The sequence below is a fragment of the Scatophagus argus genome, chromosome 21 (assembly GCF_020382885.2).
Source record: "Scatophagus argus isolate fScaArg1 chromosome 21, fScaArg1.pri, whole genome shotgun sequence".
Lineage (NCBI taxonomy): Eukaryota > Metazoa > Chordata > Actinopteri > Scatophagidae > Scatophagus > Scatophagus argus.
Window position 1 is genome coordinate 10,541,704 of NC_058513.1, and position 20,502 is coordinate 10,562,205.

The 20,502-nt window shown below is 39.7% G+C and overlaps 2 protein-coding genes across 3 annotated transcripts in view; both read right to left on the bottom strand.

Annotated features, from left to right (window-relative positions):
- svild (supervillin d) overlaps positions 1-4,997 on the bottom strand; it is a 41,158-nt gene extending 36,161 nt beyond the window's left edge. The window contains exon 1 of the mRNA XM_046376849.1: positions 4,611-4,997. The gene's annotated coding sequence lies outside the window, so the exon portion shown is untranslated. The remainder of the gene's footprint in view (positions 1-4,610) is intronic.
- Positions 4,998-6,511: 1,514 nt separating this feature from the next.
- LOC124053275 (glycylpeptide N-tetradecanoyltransferase 2-like) lies at positions 6,512-11,520 on the bottom strand. 2 transcript variants are annotated; one of them, XM_046378341.1, is made up of 12 exons: positions 11,416-11,520; positions 11,184-11,292; positions 10,294-10,438; positions 10,074-10,201; positions 9,845-9,936; positions 8,969-9,085; positions 8,655-8,825; positions 7,883-7,991; positions 7,509-7,679; positions 7,249-7,416; positions 6,975-7,112; positions 6,512-6,684 (listed from the first exon to the last, which is right to left on the bottom strand). In XM_046378341.1, exons 1-12 carry the CDS (start codon positions 11,430-11,432, stop codon positions 6,661-6,663), a joined length of 1,389 nt encoding a protein of 462 aa, XP_046234297.1. In that variant the 5' UTR covers positions 11,433-11,520; the 3' UTR covers positions 6,512-6,660. The 2 variants fall into 2 exon arrangements, with proteins under 2 accessions (XP_046234297.1, XP_046234298.1); XM_046378342.1 differs by lacking the exon at positions 11,416-11,520 and having other exon boundaries at positions 11,184-11,303.
- Between the last annotated feature and the right edge of the window lie 8,982 nt (positions 11,521-20,502).

The window sequence follows — 20,502 nt, forward strand, 5'->3', positions numbered from 1 at the left end:
GTAGGGTTTCTCTCTCTCTCTTGGCTCTCTGGTGTCCACTGTGCAGAGCAGACACCATCTGGTCAACTGGAATGCTACTGAGTAGGGGGTGGAGGGTTAGGAAGGTCTGCGGGGGGATGGGTTGGGGCTGAGAGATGGAGTATTAACAGTAGAGGTATTAACCATTTAATGCCAACTTAACTCTTAAGTGGAAAAAAAAGAATAACACCGGTAAGAAGTACTGAGGCCACTGAGGCCATTAGTCTTTCTCTGTCCTGTAATTATTAACAAATAATGCCTAAAATGCTCTATAAAGGATAAATTAACCTGTTGCTTAATGAGGTATGCAGACACTGATTCAAAGATCGTACTGCAGTGGCACAAGGTTTGTGTCAGGTTTAAAGGAACAGTGTGATGCTATAGGGCAGGCATGTCAAACCGGTCCACAGGAGGGCCGGTGTGGCTGCAGGTTTTCTTTCCAACCAAGTAGCAGCACACCAGACTTGACTCATTTAATCAACTGATCTCCGTCTTCAGACAGTTGATTGGTCAAACGGTGTGCTCTTGGTTGGTTGGCACAAAAACCTGCAGCCACACCGGCCCTCCTGTGGACCGGTTTGACACATGTGCTATAGGGAATAAGTACAATTGCTTTCTTGTCGAGGGTCAGCTGAGAGGATTTATACCAAAGCGAAGTCCTCTATAGCACCTCTATACCTCAATAATTGAGGTTTTTGGCAAGCTATGTGTTACGATCAGCCAAACTCTTCATGGCTGCAATATCTAAGAAGAAGTTGATTGTTGAGTCTCATTCCCCAGTCGTCAAATAACGACAAGTTAATTCTGAGAACTGGACCTTTAGACTGAGCCAAGCTTGCTGTTTACAAAAATATTTTGTGAAATGTCATTTGTTTAAAGGTTTGTTTAATGTGTATATTGCAGGTGGCTCATTAAATTTCTCCTTCAGTGTGGACAATCATCTAAGAACTCTTCTTGACAGATCAAGCTACCTTAAAAAATAACTAATTTCTCAATTCCTTTAAAGAAATTTATGGTCCCTATAGCAGAAACGCGTTACAGTATAACTATAACTAATAAATCTAAGAATAAGATTGAACTCTACTTGTTTTGAACACAGAATCAAAACATTCTGGTTTGTTTCTTGGTTCAAGGCCTTCTTTTCAATCGATGATGGTGTCAGATGAAATTCAGCTGAGACAAAGTGAAATGTATCAGGGAGAAAGGCATTGTGTTTCCCCTGAGCATGGAAACTATTATGTGTGCACAAATCGAATGAAAGTCTGAAGTATAACCATATGTTTATGTGCTATGCAAATATTACACTTCTTAAAGACGTCATCGAAGTGGGTCTTGGCGGTGCAGTTACTGACCAAATACAGTTAGCGTCTCGGTGTTGATGCTGGAAGTAGTCCACTCTAACTGCTAGCTAGGTTTATAAATATGTCTTAGAGGAGATTAGCCTGAGGGGATACCCTGGCACTCTTCCCTGTGGAGTTCCTATTGCTCACATTGTCACATCCCTTCTGCTTTATATAAATATTTGTACTGAGGAGCTTCTTGGCTGTGCAGCTCGCATCAAACCTTGCTGAGAGGGATGGGACATACTTGAGTGGGGTGGGTGTGGTGCCAGACCAGAAAGAATGTCTACTACAATAAATGATTTTATGTAAAACAATTTCATAGCTTAAGTAGAGCCTTTACATGAGGCCAACGGGCTGCTGAAGTATTTTTGATACGATTACAAACATAGGGGCCCAAATTTAAATTTTGCATTTTGTTCCATCTTTCTATGAACAGAAATGCGTAATAGGAGTTTAATTAAAAGCAACTGACAAATGGGCATTCTACAAACTTATGTAGGCAAGCAATCAAACCACCAAACCAAAATGGATATAAAAGTAAATCTTTGCTAGTTTTGAACTAAATGGTGTCAATCTGGGTGCACAAGTGTATTTTTTTGGCCTTTTCTTCTTAGAGCCTTGTTAAAACCCTTAATTACCCATTTAAATCCAACTTACAATCCTAATTTAACAAGAGAGGTTTTTTTAAACATCAATTACTTTTCAGCTACACTACACACTGTGGGAGGTACATTCACCAAACAAAATCTCAAACTTACACCTTCATGACAAAAGGCTGGCAAAGCTGGCACAGCAACAGAACACACAAAATACAAGCCCAATGAGAGACCATTAACTGATCTGAAGCTTTAAAAGGAGGAAAAGTCCTCACAGAAGCCAAACAAAAAGGGCAGGTACTGCCTGTCTCCGGATCTTGAGTGTGGAAATACCCGGAGACAGACAATACTTTAGTCACACAGTTTTTGAAGGCAAAGTCAGCTTATCCCACAGAGAAGGTCAACATTACAACATTACTGTATTGATTGCTCTTCCATTATTTCTTCTTTAACTCAACTTGCTCTGGAAAGCATAATCATTCTTGGGATAAGACCAGGGAGACACTGACTCAGACCCTGGCACTCCTTGCTAGAGCTGTCTTGTAATATTAGTGATTAGGCTTGTTGTGATAATTGCATTATTGATTCATACTTATCTTATCATTGTTATATGTGTATGCCCTTGATATTGCTTTTTCTGCTAACATGTGTATTTGTAAAGAATGTTGGCACATGATGCCAAAACATGCCAACATTCTTCTAGCAGGGTTTTTCCTACCAATATAAGAAAACCTGATGCAGCCCTGTAAGCTTTTTTCTAAAGTTATATTTATTTTGGATATTTTATTCCATCTTCTTTACATTCCAATTCCTATGTCTCAATGTTCTTAAGAAATCAAGTTCATTCTTCTTTGAAAGCGTGCGCCTGCATTATTAAGCTGTTCAATATTTCATATCAATATGACAGCGTCTTAAAATTGTTTATCTCAATTATATCTGCAACAATATATCGTCCAAATAAAGTAGTTATCGTGACAAGCCTTGATTCACAGCTCCCCTCATAACAACTAAGAAAAGAGTAATAAGCTGAAGTTCCAGTGTAGAATAAGACAAGTCTTGACACTCAACTATCCTCTAAAAGCCTTATTGCCAGTGTTGAGCAACAAAATTCCTGCAGTGGCAACGCAACGCCACTCAAAGCAAGCCGTTCAGGTGAGTGATAAAGCTTACCACCACCACATAACACCTACCTCTGCTCTGCTTACTTTGGGCTCTTTACGTGGTACATAGAATAGGCAGGTAAAGAGCATCAAGATTATATAAGGGGGAGAGGACAAGAATGCATGAAGAGCCACTCCCTGCTGTGACACGTTCTGTACCAGCTGCTCTGCACAACCTGGATATTCCTCAGTGACGACTGCGCTTCGTCCATCGACTTTCTGTTATTCCCCAACACTGCTGTGTAACACAAACATGTGCTGTCCTGCTCCATGCCTGACACAAAGACACTGAATTTGTCTTATCAAGGCATGCATCAGTTTTCAATCTCTCCTTTGCCCAACACTGGCGGGCTGAACAAGGTCTTGGGAAACCTGTTGTGACACAGGCTGCTAAGATTCAGTACATTGGGAAAATCACAGCCTCAAACACCATAGCCCTCGGATATGAAGCTTCAATGAATTTCATTCTATTCACCAGCTGGGAAGAAAATAACAGCTACTCTTGAAATGACTGACAGCACATAATTTTTGGAAATTCAATCTCTTTTAAGAAAAAAAAAATCAAAGGAAAATTACTGCTGAAAGAAATGCATACTGGAAGACCACACCTAAAGGGTACAGGAAACTGATGTCTCATCCAACTCAGTATACACACTGCCCAAGCAGTTTCCAAGTATTTGTATACCCTGTCTGACACAGATAAACACGACTTTGACTCCAAACTATTTTTTAACAACTTGCACAACCCACTCTGCAGTGACACGACTGCAACCTTCAGCAGAGTTTAACAACAGGTTCATAATGTCCGTGTGTCCGTTTAAGCTTGCTCACACTTTCGTATCACTTTGTTTTCACAGGTGGTTTGCAGAGCACAACCCCAAATGCTCACTTCTCTCTCTGTCTCACACTGTTTGCAAAGGGGACGTCTAGGCCGACTCAACGAGTCTCTGTTGACTAATTTGCCAAAGTGAGACAGTGGATGACAGGATAAAACCAGCTGGCACGGACGTGCTGTCACTTGATATGCCACACAGGGACTGCCTTAACAAAACAGCCTAATTTCAATGGAACTATTAAGGGTTGTTCTCTTGAAAGGACACAGTTATGCAATGGCACAAGTCTTAACAAGAAGGCTGAAGAATGTACACGCAGCATATAAGATTAAAAAGCAGGAAGGCTATGAAGCACTAAATAAAAACTACTCCACATTATGTACGAACACCATGAGAACTAGGCTAATGATTAAGGAAGGAAACTGAACAGACAACCGCAATGGCAGCTGTTGATGACAGCGTTTCGACACAAAGTCACAACCCTTGAATTTGACATTTTTACCGAAATATGTGACTGTCATAAATGCTTACAAGCTCGTTCAGAGGAAGCTCACAATTTGTGCGAATGACTCATATCAACTGGAGTGACAGCAGTTACACCGCAACAACATTACTCATTACGAAGTTACAACATAAACTGCTAATTTATACTGTACATACCTGTAATTCTTCTTGGAGCTTTGTTCAAGCGTAGGCAAACGCAACATCCAGGGAGATAGTACTACGAAACTCTCGTATGACAGCTGTTCAAACAAAACACGCCGAAGGTACACTCGGGCTCTAACAGCACGTTAGCTAACGTATGTTTTGGAAAGTTCCTGACAAAGCTAACGTCAACCGCAGCACGTCACTGGTAGGTAGTCGGCTACCTAACAAGCCGTCGAGAGCGAGTCTTCGACGAGAGGGAAATGAAAATAAAATTAAATCGACAGCTGTGTACTTTAGAACACAGCTTGCCTTTCTTTACTCATCCTCCACAGAGACGGAGAGCAGACAAGGCTCTGTGCTGTCGGTACACAGTGCATGCAGCGAGAACTGCACGCAGGTCCAATAACTTCAAACTTAAAATGCCTTCCCGCTTCTGATTGGCCCACATTCTACGCTTTGCTGCATTCATGTGCATCCGGTAAACACCCACTTCTTGGATTGTGGAGTCTTTAAATATGTCAGCGGTCCAAATTATGACTTGGTAAGTCATAATTTATAAGTTAGAGGTACAGTTAGAGGATAAAAGAAGTAGAAAGTCACAAAGATTCACTTTATATGTAGCCGAATTTACTCGAGCACTTCCTGTTTCTTTCGTGTGTTGTACTTTATATCTCTTCCCACATCTTAGTGGGAATTGTTCTTAAGCGCAGTAAAGCAGCCTTTTTACTATTTTTTTTTTAAATCGGACGACTGCGATTCATATTTAAAGATAAAAGTTTAAGGCAAATGATAAAAAGCTAAGAGTGATTCGAGAGTTATCCGCATCTAAAGTTACTAGATTCTTTAATTTGATTGACTGTAAAAAGCCCAAAGAGGTAAAACTGGTAAAAACTGTCCCATCTTTCAAACGCCAAAAACAAAGGTGAAAGGAAATTTTCCCCAACAGCATTTGTGGTTAGATTTCGCACCAACCACACAAATGCTACTTCTCTATTAACAATACATTTACATACTGAACGAGGATATTGCAGATAATATCTTGATATGCTGGAAAGTTGTAGTGGGTAACAACAAAACGCAAATCAGGTTATGTCAGCATCTGTAGCGCTCCTATAGTGCTGCTGTTTATAGGGAAAAACAAAATATTGTTGAAGTTGCACCGCCCCCTGTTGTTCATATTTACACATCGTAGCCTCCTTGTTTTGTGGCATACTTGCTGTCTTCTGCTGAGTAGTAATATGCCATGTATTAATAATCAAAATCTTTCGCATGATCTAAAACAGAGAAAAAACTTTGAAAAGGTGTAGAAGTTGGGTTCAGCCAATGCTAAGCAAATGTCTCTGAGATGGTGTTATATTTGTGTCTGTTATTTTCTTGAGGAGGAGTTAAATGAGACAGAATTACTGTAGGATATGGTTTTTAAATTTGTGAGAACATACATTACGGTATAGCACTTTTCCTCTGTTTTAACTTCATTTATGAATCCATAAGGCTTGAAAACTGTAGAAACGTGCTTTCAGATCTTTCCTATCCTGTCTGAATGTACGCCTGATGTTATGTAGGCTGTCTGCTGCATCACACTGAAATAGATTGTAAGGATATGTTTCACTTTGTGCGAGTGTGTCTTTGTTCTTATGTGTGCAAGTGAAAGTGATTAATGATCTTGTTCTCACTGATCTTGTCTTAATCAAATCACATTGCACCATTAGTGCAATGTCACTAGAGGTTATGTGAGTTGCCTTTGGTGATGCCATGAGACTAATGCACACACACACACACTCACACATGCACACTCTATTGTTTACTCAGTTCTTCATCTTTTCAGACCAGACACAAATATATTCTTTTTGCAGAAACGCAGAACCCAGTGAATAACTGACATCCATATGATGAATGCATTCAAAAAGTTCAAAATTCAAAATTTTTATTTCTTTCACTAATTTGTGAAGGCTTGCGTGTATTTTACAGTTTGTCAGTTTAGATTTTAAACTCAAATTCATGTTGGCGATGCAGTTCGATGTCCTGCCAGTGACTGTGGTCCTGTTATTCTTCCAGGGGAGGATTAGCTGGGTAACACCAAGCCCACCTGTAAAACATACACCGTTTACTGATGACTTGCAGGGCATGTCAAGAAAATGATATGATGTGGCCCTAATGTCAGATTTTTCAGGCGTAATTAGTTAAATTCCACATGGCTTACTGTGTTGCAACAAAATCAAATATGCAATATCATGAGTCAATCAGTCATTTTGAAGAGGATGTCTGCATGTATATTTTAAAATATTTTTTGATTTTTTTGGAGTGGGTGACTGAAAACGCGGGTAAAAAGTGACGGTGACATCTCTTGACAGATGGAGATATTACAGTATTCAGTACCTCGTCTGGGCTCATATTAGGACACATCCAGTTGTACAGGTAGTAATAAAGGCTTGTGTTGCTGATGCTGAACTTGAGCTTCTCCAGGAGAGTCTTGTTATTCATCACGTCAAGAGCACAGAAGATGTCAACACCATTCTGTCAGTGAGGAAAAAGAGCACTTATTTTACCATAACGCTTTAGTGCAACAATAAATCAAATCTACATACATTAAAAAATACTGATGATTGACTTACAGATGAACAGATTTCACAATTTTTCAACTTAAACTCACAGATTTAGCCAGGACCAGCGCTTCCTCCATGAGATTGACAGGGTCTGTCACAGTCGAGGCAAAGTAAAGCAGATGAGCAGCTCTCAGACCAGTGTGGACTGGGTGATTCAGTACCCTCGAGGAGATGCTATAGAAACTCACCACATCTGTCAGCGTGCCATCATCTCCCTGTGTGTGACGAGGTGAGCATTATATGAGATAAAGTGAAAGGAAGCTCTTCCCTCTCCTAAGAAGTTAGAAATAGAGAGACTGAACCTGACCTCCACAACATAGGTGTCAATCACATTCTCCCTTGGCAGCAGCCAATGCTCTACTTCCTGCAAGGACAAGATGGTGTTTAGGTGAAACTTGCTTAGGTTTGCCTGGAGTAGAGAGCGTACACCCACGACGTCTTCTTTAGTCATAGGCCTTAAACCTGGTGTCTTCGTCACCTTGGAGAGAAAGGGGGACAGACAGAAAAAAGCACTTTAAGCATAAGGAGACCTGTTGCTACAAATTTCTGGGGATTAAAATCAGTATCACTTTTAAATTATATTTTGGTCAGTCAGTTGAGAATTCTTTGAAGGTATCAGACCAATCTGAGATTTCAATGGCAGTAATGGGTTTTTGCCTCTAGGTGGCAGCACAAACTCACCTCAGGCACTCGGTTGAATTTGACAGCTCTCTGCAGGCTCATGTTCTGCCTCACACCAGGGTAGCTCACCTCCATCAGCTTTCGGGGATTTAGAGGGCGATTCCAGGATCTAAAAGAATTACTTTTGCTTATTGGATAGCCGTGAGATGTGATTCTAAGGCACCTAACTGAGACTAATGTGTAGCCATCACTGTAATATACTTGTTTGGAAGAAAGAGACGACAATACTTACACTAAGTATTAGTAACCCATCAAAGGCATTTCATGTTTCATGTTATTCTACATTGTGTTAAAGACCTTGAAAACCTCAGAAATATTAAATAAATAAATTAATATAGAAACAATTACCAAAATTTGTAGTTAAAAACATCTGAATTATTTATTAAGATTTTAACACTTAAATACTCATCTAATGTAATTCATCAGGTGTGTTTTGATCAGATTTGATTGACTGTGGCTGAGCAGCACAAGCAAGCAACCCCACAACTGTTTCACATTTTTATTGTTTGCTGTTGTTGTTTTAAAAAAAATATTATTTTTTTACGGATGATCAGAAATACATCAAAATCACCTTTGGCGAATATACTCTGCTGCTTCATTTGGGTAAATAAAACAAAGATGAAAACAAAAATCTGCCATAAAGAAGTCAAAACTCATCCTTCATGTTAAAAAGAGTAGTGAGAAAATACTTGTTTCAGGGACTTTGAAAGTGGAAGTGATTTAACTTTGCCTTTAAGTCAAGTGTGAATCAGCACTGTGTAGCAGCTTCTACCTGCAGGAGCTTAGCGGCGTGGGCAGCACGGTAGCAGTTGTGTAGACAGCCTGGTGGAGGCCCTGCTGGTTGACCCGTCTGGTGAGCTCACGGATCAGAACTGGAGTCATCCGCTTGAGGCGCAGCTTCTTATGAACACACAGGAGTTTGACCTGTACCATCCGCTTCTCCCTACAGAACACATTTCGAGCATTTGCTTTGAAACATTTGCAGAGGAAATCGCTCTTCTTTCTTGTCAAGTGCCATGAATACTAATGTTACTTGCCAGATTTCACATAAACGCTTATCTTTTCATACATTTACGAGTTACTCACGTCTCATATATGAGGACATCTGCAGGAACAGCAGCAATGAAGCCAACTAATTTGTTATTAGTGTCTACTCGCACACCACAGTGCCACTGGGCCTGGTAGTTAGGGGGTTGTAAAATCCTTAAGAGGAAAAGAATGACATTGTCAACAATATGAATCAATGTAGAGGTACTTCAGTAAGCTCTGATTAAGGACAAGCTCCAATAAAAAAGTTGAAGATGAGATAAGTAGGCTAAATGAATGCGACAGCCTTCGTTAACCTCAAGGCAGAGGCCTTTGCCAGTTCCTAAGATGTTAATGTCAGTTATTCCTTTCAAAGTAAATGTCATTATGTTTTGGTGCAAGTGTTTCCTGAAGGTGGAGATACCATTTACGAAGATCACAGAGGGGAAAAAAAGCAGTAGTAATGGGTTTAGAGTAGCAGTCTTGTAACTGGTAGGATGGTCTGGATGGACTGTTGGGTAAAATGATGCTGTCCTTTGGAGACTCTCACTGGTTTAACTCCTTTGGTGTAACTTAGAGGCTAAAAGACATATGTGACAGCTGAAAAGGATGAAAGGAATAGTTTGACATGGGAAATATGCTTATTCTCTTTCTTGCAGAGTTAGCTCTGAAGATTGATTTCCACTGGTTCCAGTCTTTGTGCCAAGCTAAGTTAAGCTCGCCTAGGTTAACCACAGCTTCATCTGTTATATTTACTTCAGACGTTCTCATCTGACTGTCTGCCTGACAGAAAATATTTTCCAAGCTACTGCTTTAAACAGAGCATGTGCACTTAATCCCCACTTGATGAGCAAAAGGTGAAAAAAAGAAAGTTTTGCTCATAAACACTCAAAATCAAGTAATGAAAAGTGACTAAATGCACCCACTTGAGCTTACCATTTCAGATACTCCAGAGAGAAGTCGAATCTGATAGTGTTGTCATCCTCCTCCATGTAGTTCTCATTTAATAGAGCGCAAAGCTCTCTCAACTGAAAGGATGGATGGAAAAGTTTGCTTGGACTTAAGAATTTCACGTTTCTACCCCACAGTACACTCCTTTACTTCTGAAAGACTAGAATTTGAGATTGCAGTTTCTAATGACAGTAACTCACAGTAAGTAACTTACCACTGTAGGGTTGCTCAGGTCCAGAGTGTCCCAGGAAAAACCTTGAGGCAGAGAGAAGGACTCCTTCCGGACATCGGCTTCACCCTTCACTATTGGACCGTGACTCACAACACTGTCACCTTCCCCATCTGCATTGTAATTAACACATAATTTTATATTTAAAGGAACAGTTCAACATTTTATATAGGCCCATTCACCTGGAAGAGGAATTACTTCTTACCCAGTCTGGGGACAGGCTGTGTTTCCCAGAAACGGTATGTGTGTTTTCTGGCCTGCTGAAGAGTTTTGGGCAGACTTGTGCCCAAGGAGAAGAGGTGAAGGGCTCTCTGGATCTCCTGCTGCTTCTTCTCAGGAAGAGAGTTCAGCTACAACAGGACAAGACCGGCAAGGGTAACTTAGTATATAATCTTCCCCAAGAACACTGAAGTTCAAATATCACACAGCAGCATGCGTCAGCTGGATCCCTACAGTCAAAGCTGATAGACACGTATACCTGTTTCATGTGTGATATGCATATAATATACCGGTAAGCTTGAACAACACCAGTACTTTTTTTAAACAACACAATAATTAGGCCTTTATTGTAACATCCTTTATATACTCTCAGTTGTGGCTGCACAGCAACCTGTGGGTAGCATTGACAAAATAGGTTAATTATTTGGGACAACTTTATGTTGTAATTAACCATGTCATCATTCTGGCAGTACATCTCACCACCTGTTCTTGACTTTTTCTGTACATTTTTCAGCATTAACATTTATGAAATGCTTTGTTGCTGCTTAGTAGCTAGTGGAGGCCAATACTAAGCTCATTATCATTGTTTAGAGTAACACAAGAATAGTAGGACAAGCCATGGAACTCGATTTACTGTGTCATGAGGTGTAATGGCGTCATTCCACTCATTATTCAATGTTTAGTAATTGTTTAATATGCTCAGTGTGACCAGAAGCAGGAATAACACATATTCCCCTCTGCGGATATCAAAAATAGAGGCTGGGGAGGGAATTCGCACACAGTGATACACCCACGGACATATTCATGAATGCTGACATTGTCACAAGTAAGAACACCTTCATCACTGCATGTATGCACTCACACAAAGACACAAACCATGGCAATCGGGTCCTTGGGTCCCTCTGGTCTCCAGGCATCTTCGTTCTTGTGTTTCTTTTTGCTGCGTTTCATACTGTCACTCTTGTCCTCTGTCAGCTTCTTATCACTAAAAGACATTTTCTTGCACTGACATTCTTGTCCATTGTAAGGGTCAATTTTGTACATTTTTTTTAACTACAGGTGTAGCAAAAAATGAAAAAGAAAAAAAAGGAGAACAGAAAATACTTACGAGTTTGAATCAGCCATTGTCGACAAGTGCAAGTCCTTGACCCTGAGGTGTTTTTCTAACACATTTGTGGTTTTTCAACTCTTATCTTATAGCGAGCAGCAAGGGGAGGAGAGTGACCGCCTCAGTTACCCAACCCAGCTCCCACCCAGCCAACAGATAACTTAGAGCAATACTAACAATTAAATATTACTTCTCACGGTCTTCATATGTCAAGCAGCTGCTGCATAGAGCACTGCAGAAGATTAAAGCTTATAGCATCTTGATCCCAGGAGCAGATTTAATTGGCTGAGGTTGTCTAATTGCAGACTTCCCATATAGTCTTCTATTTAAAATTCAGCATTTTTTTTGTGACTTTGTATCTCTTGTGGACCAGACAATGATTGTGGTCAGTATTATGCACAGTGTGGAATTTGAGAGGGAATGTGTTAATAAAAGTATCTCTAAATTATTAAAGGTGTTTATCAAAATGAAATACAATTGCTTAATAAATACACATCAAACTTCCATTCATCATCCCACCAACCAGGCAGATCTCTGGATATAAGACCAAAGATGAAGCTCATATCTAACTGAGCCACTGAATTCCTCTGCTTGTCTGCTGTAAATCAGTTAGGGACTGTGTCAAAATTATCAGGGGAAGAGGGGGGAGTCTGAAGAGGCAAACAGCTATGTGTTATTTCTCTTTTATTCAGTCCCTCTCCAATCCAATTGTATTTTCTACTTATTCCTACAGCTAAATGTTTGAGCTGCAGTGTGTAGAATGATGGATACGCAGAGTCTGACAATATCAGTCTGTTTTGTTTTATGTGGTTTTTTTTTGTTTGTTTTGTTTTGTTTTTTTACATTCATTGCGGTAAGTATGTCTCTGTGTGCTCAGTAAAAGTTTAAATTTAAGAAGTGAGAGTGTTCTGTGACAACACAAATACTTTGGAAGCCGGTATTGGCCCAATATTTAGCATACACAAGGGTGATGTGGCAACTGAACGTCTCCAATGTGTTCTGGCAGGAGATAAGCTGTTCATTGTCTGCCATTCAAACAATCACTACTTTGATTGGATGTTATTCAGTTGGACCAATGAATCCATGCACTCATAGCCTGTCCTTACTGGTCATTCATGTCACCCTTGTTAATAATGACTGTGACAAGCTCGTTTGGTTTATTTACTTAGCTCACATAGTAACACATCACAAATTTACCTCAAGGACCTCTACAATACAATCATGAGCCCTTTGTTCCTAACACATCTGTATAACCATTTATGCTGTGGTCCAATGTCCTTTGATATGAATGTTTTTAATTGAAATATACATGTAAAACAGATTCATTCAGCATCTGCAGGCTTTGTCTCTATTTCAGGGTTCAACTGTGGTATTTTCCTGCCACTGAAAGCAAAATGCCCACAGGAGAAGGATGCTACTAACACCTGCTACCACTCAGGGTAGTGGAAATTTTGCTGTCCTTCAAGTACTTGGGAAAGCAACATCTGATTTGATAAGAAAGAAGACAAGACAGAGCAGAGGAAAACATTGTTCTTGTAGCTCAGGAAATGTGATGCAACATACCACATGTTCAATTCATTTCACATGGTCAGCGCAGGTTTCTTTCCAGTACTGTACTGCAGAGGAAGCAGCAAGTGTTGGTGTGTTGGTGAGGACAGGATGACACACTGAGCTGTATGCTAAATGAAATTTTCAGCTAAACAGCATATTTTTCTCTTGAGCTGAGGCTGCTTCTAAAACATAAAACTAAAACTGCACTTCTATGTCTATTGCTATATCTAGCGCTCATTTGTGTTATGTTTTATTGTAGTTGTGTGCATTTTCAGGGTTTTCAGCCTTACAGAACGGATATCCTCCAAAGGCCAATAAAATTTCATCTCATAACTGTTCTGGAGCCCTGCGTGGTTCCTGAAGTAGTCACTCAGGGTTATCATGATGGAGAATAATAATTTACCCATTTTGTCAAGAAGGCAAGTAGTTCAGATTTAAATCTCTAAATTATTTCAGTCCAGTCAGGGTGATTAATGTCATGCTCCTTATGATGACAACAAATTTAATATCATGTCAGAGAAACTGATTACTACTGTGATTCATGGCACAAACATGAATAAATATATATACTCATGAGCTTAACATGATCACTATCCATTAAACACTGATACTGATATTGATTAGATGTCTGTTTTGGCTTTTTTAATTTTCAACACTGGTACTTTTTACAGTTTCTGTGGTGTTTTATATATTTTATGTCACGGCGTCCTGTTTTTCAGTTGAAGGCATTATGTTGCTAATTCAGTTGCTGCCCCTCGTTAAGTATAACTATGATGCAGACCTAATCACTCCAGATCTGCTATTAATTGCCTTTAATTTAATTTTTTTACTTTTTTTTTAAATATCATATTTTTGTGCATAAAGTTGGCTCATTCTTAGATATTCCCTCACCCCTGAACACACTGAGATCAGGCAGGACCGATCAGACATATAATAATGGGAAGGATTACGTTTATCTTATTTTATTTCTAAGACATATTCATGCATGCAATTTCACAGCAAAATTTGCTTTGGATTTTTCTGGAATCGCAATTAATGTGTGTAACTTAATCCCTACAATACTCACTATAAAAATATCATACATTCAGACCCAGGCCTGCAGATGGTGCAATAAACACCTACAGTAATAACATATGCCACTATTACAGACAATCGCAATGTGTTGCTTTCTGCTCAGGGGATGTAAGGAAACCCAGGCATGTTTGCTGTGTGAGTGTATGTGTGTGCATGTGGAGGCGTGGGTGTATGTGAGCGCCTTTGTAAGCGTGACTGTTCTGCTGGTTCAGTGCAGTACACACACACACACACACACACACACACACACACACAGTCAGAACCATTACTAATCTGTAAATAGATCTGCATTGCTGTGATCTATCTGCTGAACAAGATCTTCCTCGGTTTGGCTCGCTTTCTCTTCTTCTTCCCCGTCTCTCTTGTCTGTCTCACCGTCTGTAACTCTGTTGTTTACGCGATTGGATGAATGAGCAACAATCTCTGCATCTCTCTTTCCCACTGCTGACTCTTGTCTTTCAGTTTCTCTGACTCACTCTCTCTCAGATTTCTTTTGCAGCTTGTGGTTCCGTCCTTGTCTCAATCTCTCTCACTTGCATTTGACTCAAATGAATTCTGCTCGACAGCCATGACTGTCAAGTCATCCCTGCATATATAGGAAATACTTCTCTTCAGTGCATAGGAATGATTAGGCCATTAAATACCTGTTCATCCCGTTAGTGAATTGATAAGTGACGAGAAGTTGTTTTCTATTTTTTAGGTATATTTTTCTTTGTTTCTCTCTTTCCTACCATATTTGTTTTCTTCATTATCAGTTTAACTGGATAAACCACAAAACTTGAAGTAATGGTAGTACAAGTCTGTGTATACAACAAAGCCATCCAAAGACTGGCTAACATTAGCTAACCATAACCTACCAGACCAACTAAGAAGGGATTTGAATCATGCAAGGGAGCATTTTATTGCTTATGAACATTAAAATTTGTTTTGAAGTGGTAAAATGTGTTGTTTCATCTTTCAGAAGTGACTTCTAACATGAGAGCTGTTCTAATATGTCACTTAGCATTTGGCTTTAAAATGACACATAGCACCCAATAAAAATGTGTACCACCAGTTGATTTTATGTTTGATCATTTATTTTTTACATTTACCTACAGTACTGCTTATACTGAAAACCATGTCTCCAATTCTGCTGTTTTCTGACAGGCTGAAGGAATACACTCCTTCAACTGAAAAAAACTCTCACAAACCCTTTCAGATGATGTCAGAACTGGATATTTATTCAGGTATAACAGGACAATTTTACTTTTTTGAAAAGAGTGCATTTTGCAGCCTAACCCAAAAACAAAGGCCAGCCTTCCAAGAAATTAGACTCATACTGGATGATTCTGCAGCACAAGATTTACAACCAGTGCCATTGCTCAGCGCCGCTATGCAGCAAAGAGTTTGTGTTTTATGTACCATGATAAAAAGTTTGGGTGTGGAGATCTGGGAGGTGGATGCATGCAGGCCATTTGACCTTAATGCTGCAAACTAATTTTATATCTTGCATCAGACTTTTTCTTTCTTTTTAACCAAAATGATGACTAAATCTGACGACATTGTTATAATTTACTTTTTTTAAGAAACAATACTGTTTATTTTTAACTCAGTAACTGAGTTCAGTGTCCCTTGGCAAAAAGTGGATGGAGGACTGATTTTGGGGACAGAAAATTCTCAAATTCAACTTGGTGTGTTTTTAATCAATTGTTTTAATTCCCCCACCCATTAAAAAGCACTCTCAGCACTGAATGTTCAAAAATGTCATCACTTAATGTAATTTTGGATCTTCTAATATGAGTGTTCTTTTTTGACAAGAAACAGTAAAAATAGAAAGACCACTCTTAGAGCAGGAAGTAGACTATCCATCCCGCATCTCCTCCCACACGCTTGTCATTCACCCTGATGGGCTGTCTACCTTGAAAAAGCTGCCTAGCCTGAGGCTAAGCTAACTGGCTCCCCTCAGGGGTGACGATAAACCAAACAAACAGGGGACTTTCACATGAACACACTTAGTGACTTAAATAACACAGCGCTGTTATTTTTGTTATTTTGAGATCAAAGTATTCATGTTGGAAAATCACAAGTAAGCTAACCTGTGGGATCAACCCCTGAAAAGGTGATTTTTTTTTTCTCTAAATCAGGCGTAAAACCAGAGCACTTTGTCAAACTCTGTGGATAAATTGGAGAAGACATGCACCAGTCTCTTTCTTGTCTGTGGAATTAGTGCCGACCAGGCTTTCTAGGTCCTAATCAACATCTTTTCATCAGAGTTCAGGATGCTACTTTGATGTTGCCAGCAACTCAAAAAATGAAAAGCTCAGTTTTGTTCTGATTAGAGGACCCTCCCTCTTAAATCATGCAATCGCAGGGGCTTGTTTGTTGGTGTTATTTGGTCAAGTTTCCTGCCTTGATGAATGGAGAGGACAACAGTATTTGCATTCACCTTGAGCTCCAAGCAAAATGCTGCTAGTTTTCTCTCCTTGCCACATTTTGTCATAGAGGAGGTACAGCTTTCAATATTCCAGCTAGATGGTTGTGCTACAGATAATTTGTTATTTCTGTCTGCCTTTGTCCATCTTACATTTAAATCATGAAGGTGGTATTTCAGATAAAAGTGACAGTAACAGTCAGTGAGCAGGATTTTGTGTTTTGTTCAAGGACACAGAGAGTAACTTGATTTTACAATAATAACAATTAATTCTTCAAACATGGATAACCTCCATCTCACTTTTCCTTTCTGTTCTTTCTTCTCTCTCTCTCTCTCTCTCTCTCTCTCTCTCTCTCTCTGTCACTCTCTGTCTCATTGCTTGTCTAATATTTTCCTTTAAAAGAATAAGGCAGAAAGAGGGGACAGGGACACACTTCTGCTGTCTCACTATGTGCTTAAAATCTGAAAAATCTTCAACTCAATAAGGTCCGACAACGTTTAAATTAAACAGTAAACTCCTGTATCAACCTTAACTGCTCTTAGAAAAGTTGACAGAACTTTGGAAACTAAGTTACAGAGTGAGATAAACACAAGTTTCAAAGTTGTGTGGACCTACATTAGGACTTCATTCTTGTTAGTGCACTACAGCCTCTCCAGCACCAACAGTCTGCGAGAGGGATTTCATTAAAATGAGTTAGTTTCCAACATCTGGGATTTTAACCACAACCTCATTTCTTCCTACTGCACGGTGTCTTCTGTGTGTGTGTGTGTGTGTGTCTATCTGTCTGTGTGTTTGTGAATTCATTTCAATTGTGAAGACAAATATCTGCTCAAACACTAAGATCATGCAGGCTAAGGCTGCCTCTCTCTAAGTCACTACTTAGTTTTTTCTGTTTCCAGGGTACCAAACTCCGTCTAAATTGTCTACATATTTTCGCTGTGAACAAATTTTTCTATCTGTAAATATGGAAACTAATCTACCAGCGTGTATGTGATGTGTCCATACAGTAAATGCAACTATATAAACTCCCTATCCCACTCGATCATTATGAGCAGAAAACAAATCTCCTTTTGGATTTTGTCCACGGTGGTTTGTGCATTCCAAAACTCATTAGCCACTTCCATTATTCTAGCAGCCAAACTAATTTTGTGCTTTAAGTGAACTTCCATATGCTGGTTTGGATACCTGCCAAAGTGCCCGCTAGAAGTAGGTGAAGCTTAACAACTGCAGTCAAAATTTACTAGCATTTATTGGCTGTTGGCTCATATTACTTTCCCACAGTGATTGTGTGTGATGTAGCATATGTGGGATAGAGTTGGAAAGAAGACCAAAACAGACACTTCATACAAAATCTCTATGCAAACTAAAACCTGCCAACAATATCCTGCAATCTCTTTTTCCAAGTGTTTTGTTCTATTTCTTGTCCTACCTGTCTTGATTTGTCTCCTCGTCTTACCCGCATTTATAATCCTTTGTTCTCTGCAAAGCACCTTGTGACAAGCATGTTTATGAAAAGGGCTTTATAAATAAATATGCCTGACACCAATATCTCCAGAATAATTTACTAACCCATTTAAATCAGCTAGTGACCTAACTGAGGATGCTGCACCAGTTTTTAAGGAATGCCAAAGCAGAAAAGTTAAGGCTTGAAGGAAAACAGTTTTCACTCTGACAGCAGCAGCTGCAGCAACCGCAGCTTTGGGGTCAGATTGTAACTCTGTTTAGGTTCAGGAAAAGGTTTGACTTGATTTCATTTAAGTTTCATCACAAATCATAATGACAGAGCATGCAACACTGAGACATACCTCTTATTCTTTGCTATTACGATGTGCTCCGCTTTAGTTTCAGAAATCAAGAGTATTCAACAAATAACCGCTTTCACTCATCTTCTTTCAAAAGTTTATGGTCATCTTATGAATGCTATCACATCATCCTCTGGTAATAAAACTTAGCTTCATAAAACTTCATAGCTTTCTGGAAAACTTTTGGGTCAACTCTGTTTAAGATGACGATGGGTTTGGGTTTGATTGAGTTTAGATTGCACCTTTCCTCTATCTGAGTTTCACTGCAAATCAACATGACAGAAGGCAGAATGACTAAATAAAAGGAAGACTGGATAGAGGAGAGCGTGGGGGGAATTAATAAAAGAGGAGCTGTGTTATTGGGGGTGTCAGGCTGCGAGCAACTCAGCCTAAGGAGACTCCCAAATCACTTTGCTTAGAAAATGACAAGACAATTCATCCAATCGCCCTGGTTTTGTTTGTGGGTATGTGTGTATCATGCATGGATGTTTGTGTGTACATACAGTATTGCATGCTTGTTTTAACACATATAATTTTGTATGTGTATGCATGTACTTTATGCCCAAATGTATTTTCATAAATTGTGTTTTGGCATAACATAACAGAGATGTCTTTGACGGATGGACAGGCGGCTCTAAAATAAAGTCTAACTCTCAACCCAATTTCTTCAATCCGCACTTTTCACAGCTGTTATGACCCAAAGTGAACTCTGTGTGGGTGTTTGTGCCTGTGTGTGAGTGTATGTGTGTTCGCCATCTCCTCATGATTCTGAATGACAGCCTGTTTTTATTGTTCGTGTTCGCGTTCGTGTGTGACCACCAACATACTGTAAAAGGGTGGGGTGGGGTGGGGGGTTCCATGTGGTCTTTGCACAAAAGCGTGTTTGTGTGCATTTCTGTGTGCGTGCCATACAGATTAGTTTCTGATCCCTTCGTAAACCAGAAATCAATAGGTCTCAGTCTGTATTCAGACGGTTAGAGACAGTTCTGCTTCAAAACATCCAAACATTACCTCTGCTCCTCATTCAGAGAACACAAATGTCTTTCTGACATCTGTGAAAGACGGTGAGAGACAGAGAGGAAAAGAGAGGCGAGAGGGGGCAAAGAAAAAGGGAGAAAAAGAGGAGGAGTGAACTGAAGTGAACAGGTCTATTTTTGACATTGGTAAAAGACGTGGAGCAACACACAAAGACAGACAGGCGGACGTAGGACGATGGAGCAGGAGGCACGAGCTCTTTTTCCCTTATTGGATAATAGCAGAAGAATGCAAAAGAAGAAAAAGAAGAGAGACAGGATGAAAAAGCTGAGAAAGCACAGACACATAGTGCAGAGCAGCTTCTCTACATGTACAAAGAGAAAGAGAGACCTTTCAAGTCATAGCCTCTGTTGACAAAGACAAAGAGAGGAAAAGACAGAGAGGTCAGAGTTAAGTCAACTGGACAATAACAAAAACAGAAACCAGTGTCTAGTTTGCTTTGCTACATTAAATCTTGGATGGACACCACATTAAGGTCAATTTGCTTTGTTTCACAAAGCGCTAGTTGCTCTCAGCAGTAGATTTTGGTGCAGTAAAACAGTCTCTTGAGTAGAAGTGGATGCTTGAGGCTGGGGGTGTAGAAATTCTGGAGAATTTCTGTAGGCTACAGTAGCTGATGAGCTAATGGCAAGCCATGAACACACTAGCTCTTTAGTCAGTCACAACTACTCTCTTGGATTCTTTCTGTCATAAGCAATCTCTATTGTACTATTTACTTAGCCATGATTTCATTCAATAGCTGAACGGGGTGTTGAGATAACTAACTGTCACCTGTTGCTTAGTATCAATTACAGATATGTGTGCTACACATTTCATTTTTTTTTTCAGGGAAGCTATTGTTTTTGTTATTAAATGTTTAACTTAAGGTTTCGGTTTCTTACGTCAAGTGCTATATGCTGAAGTGTTTATCATGCAATATATAGACAAAAGTGTTGAGACACACTTCTTTATTATTAAATTCAGGTGTGGTACGGGGCTGTTTTTCAGGGTTTGGGCTTGGTCCATTATGTCCAATGAAGGAAAACCTCAGTACTTCAGCATGCCAAGACATTTTGGACAATGCTATGCTTCCAACTTTGTGGCAACAGTCTGGTGAAGGCCCTTTTCGATTCCAGCATGACTGTGCCCCAGCGCACAAAGCAAAGTCCATAAAGACATGAGTTTGGATGAGTTTGGTGTGGAAGAACTAGACTGGCCCACACAGAACCCTGACC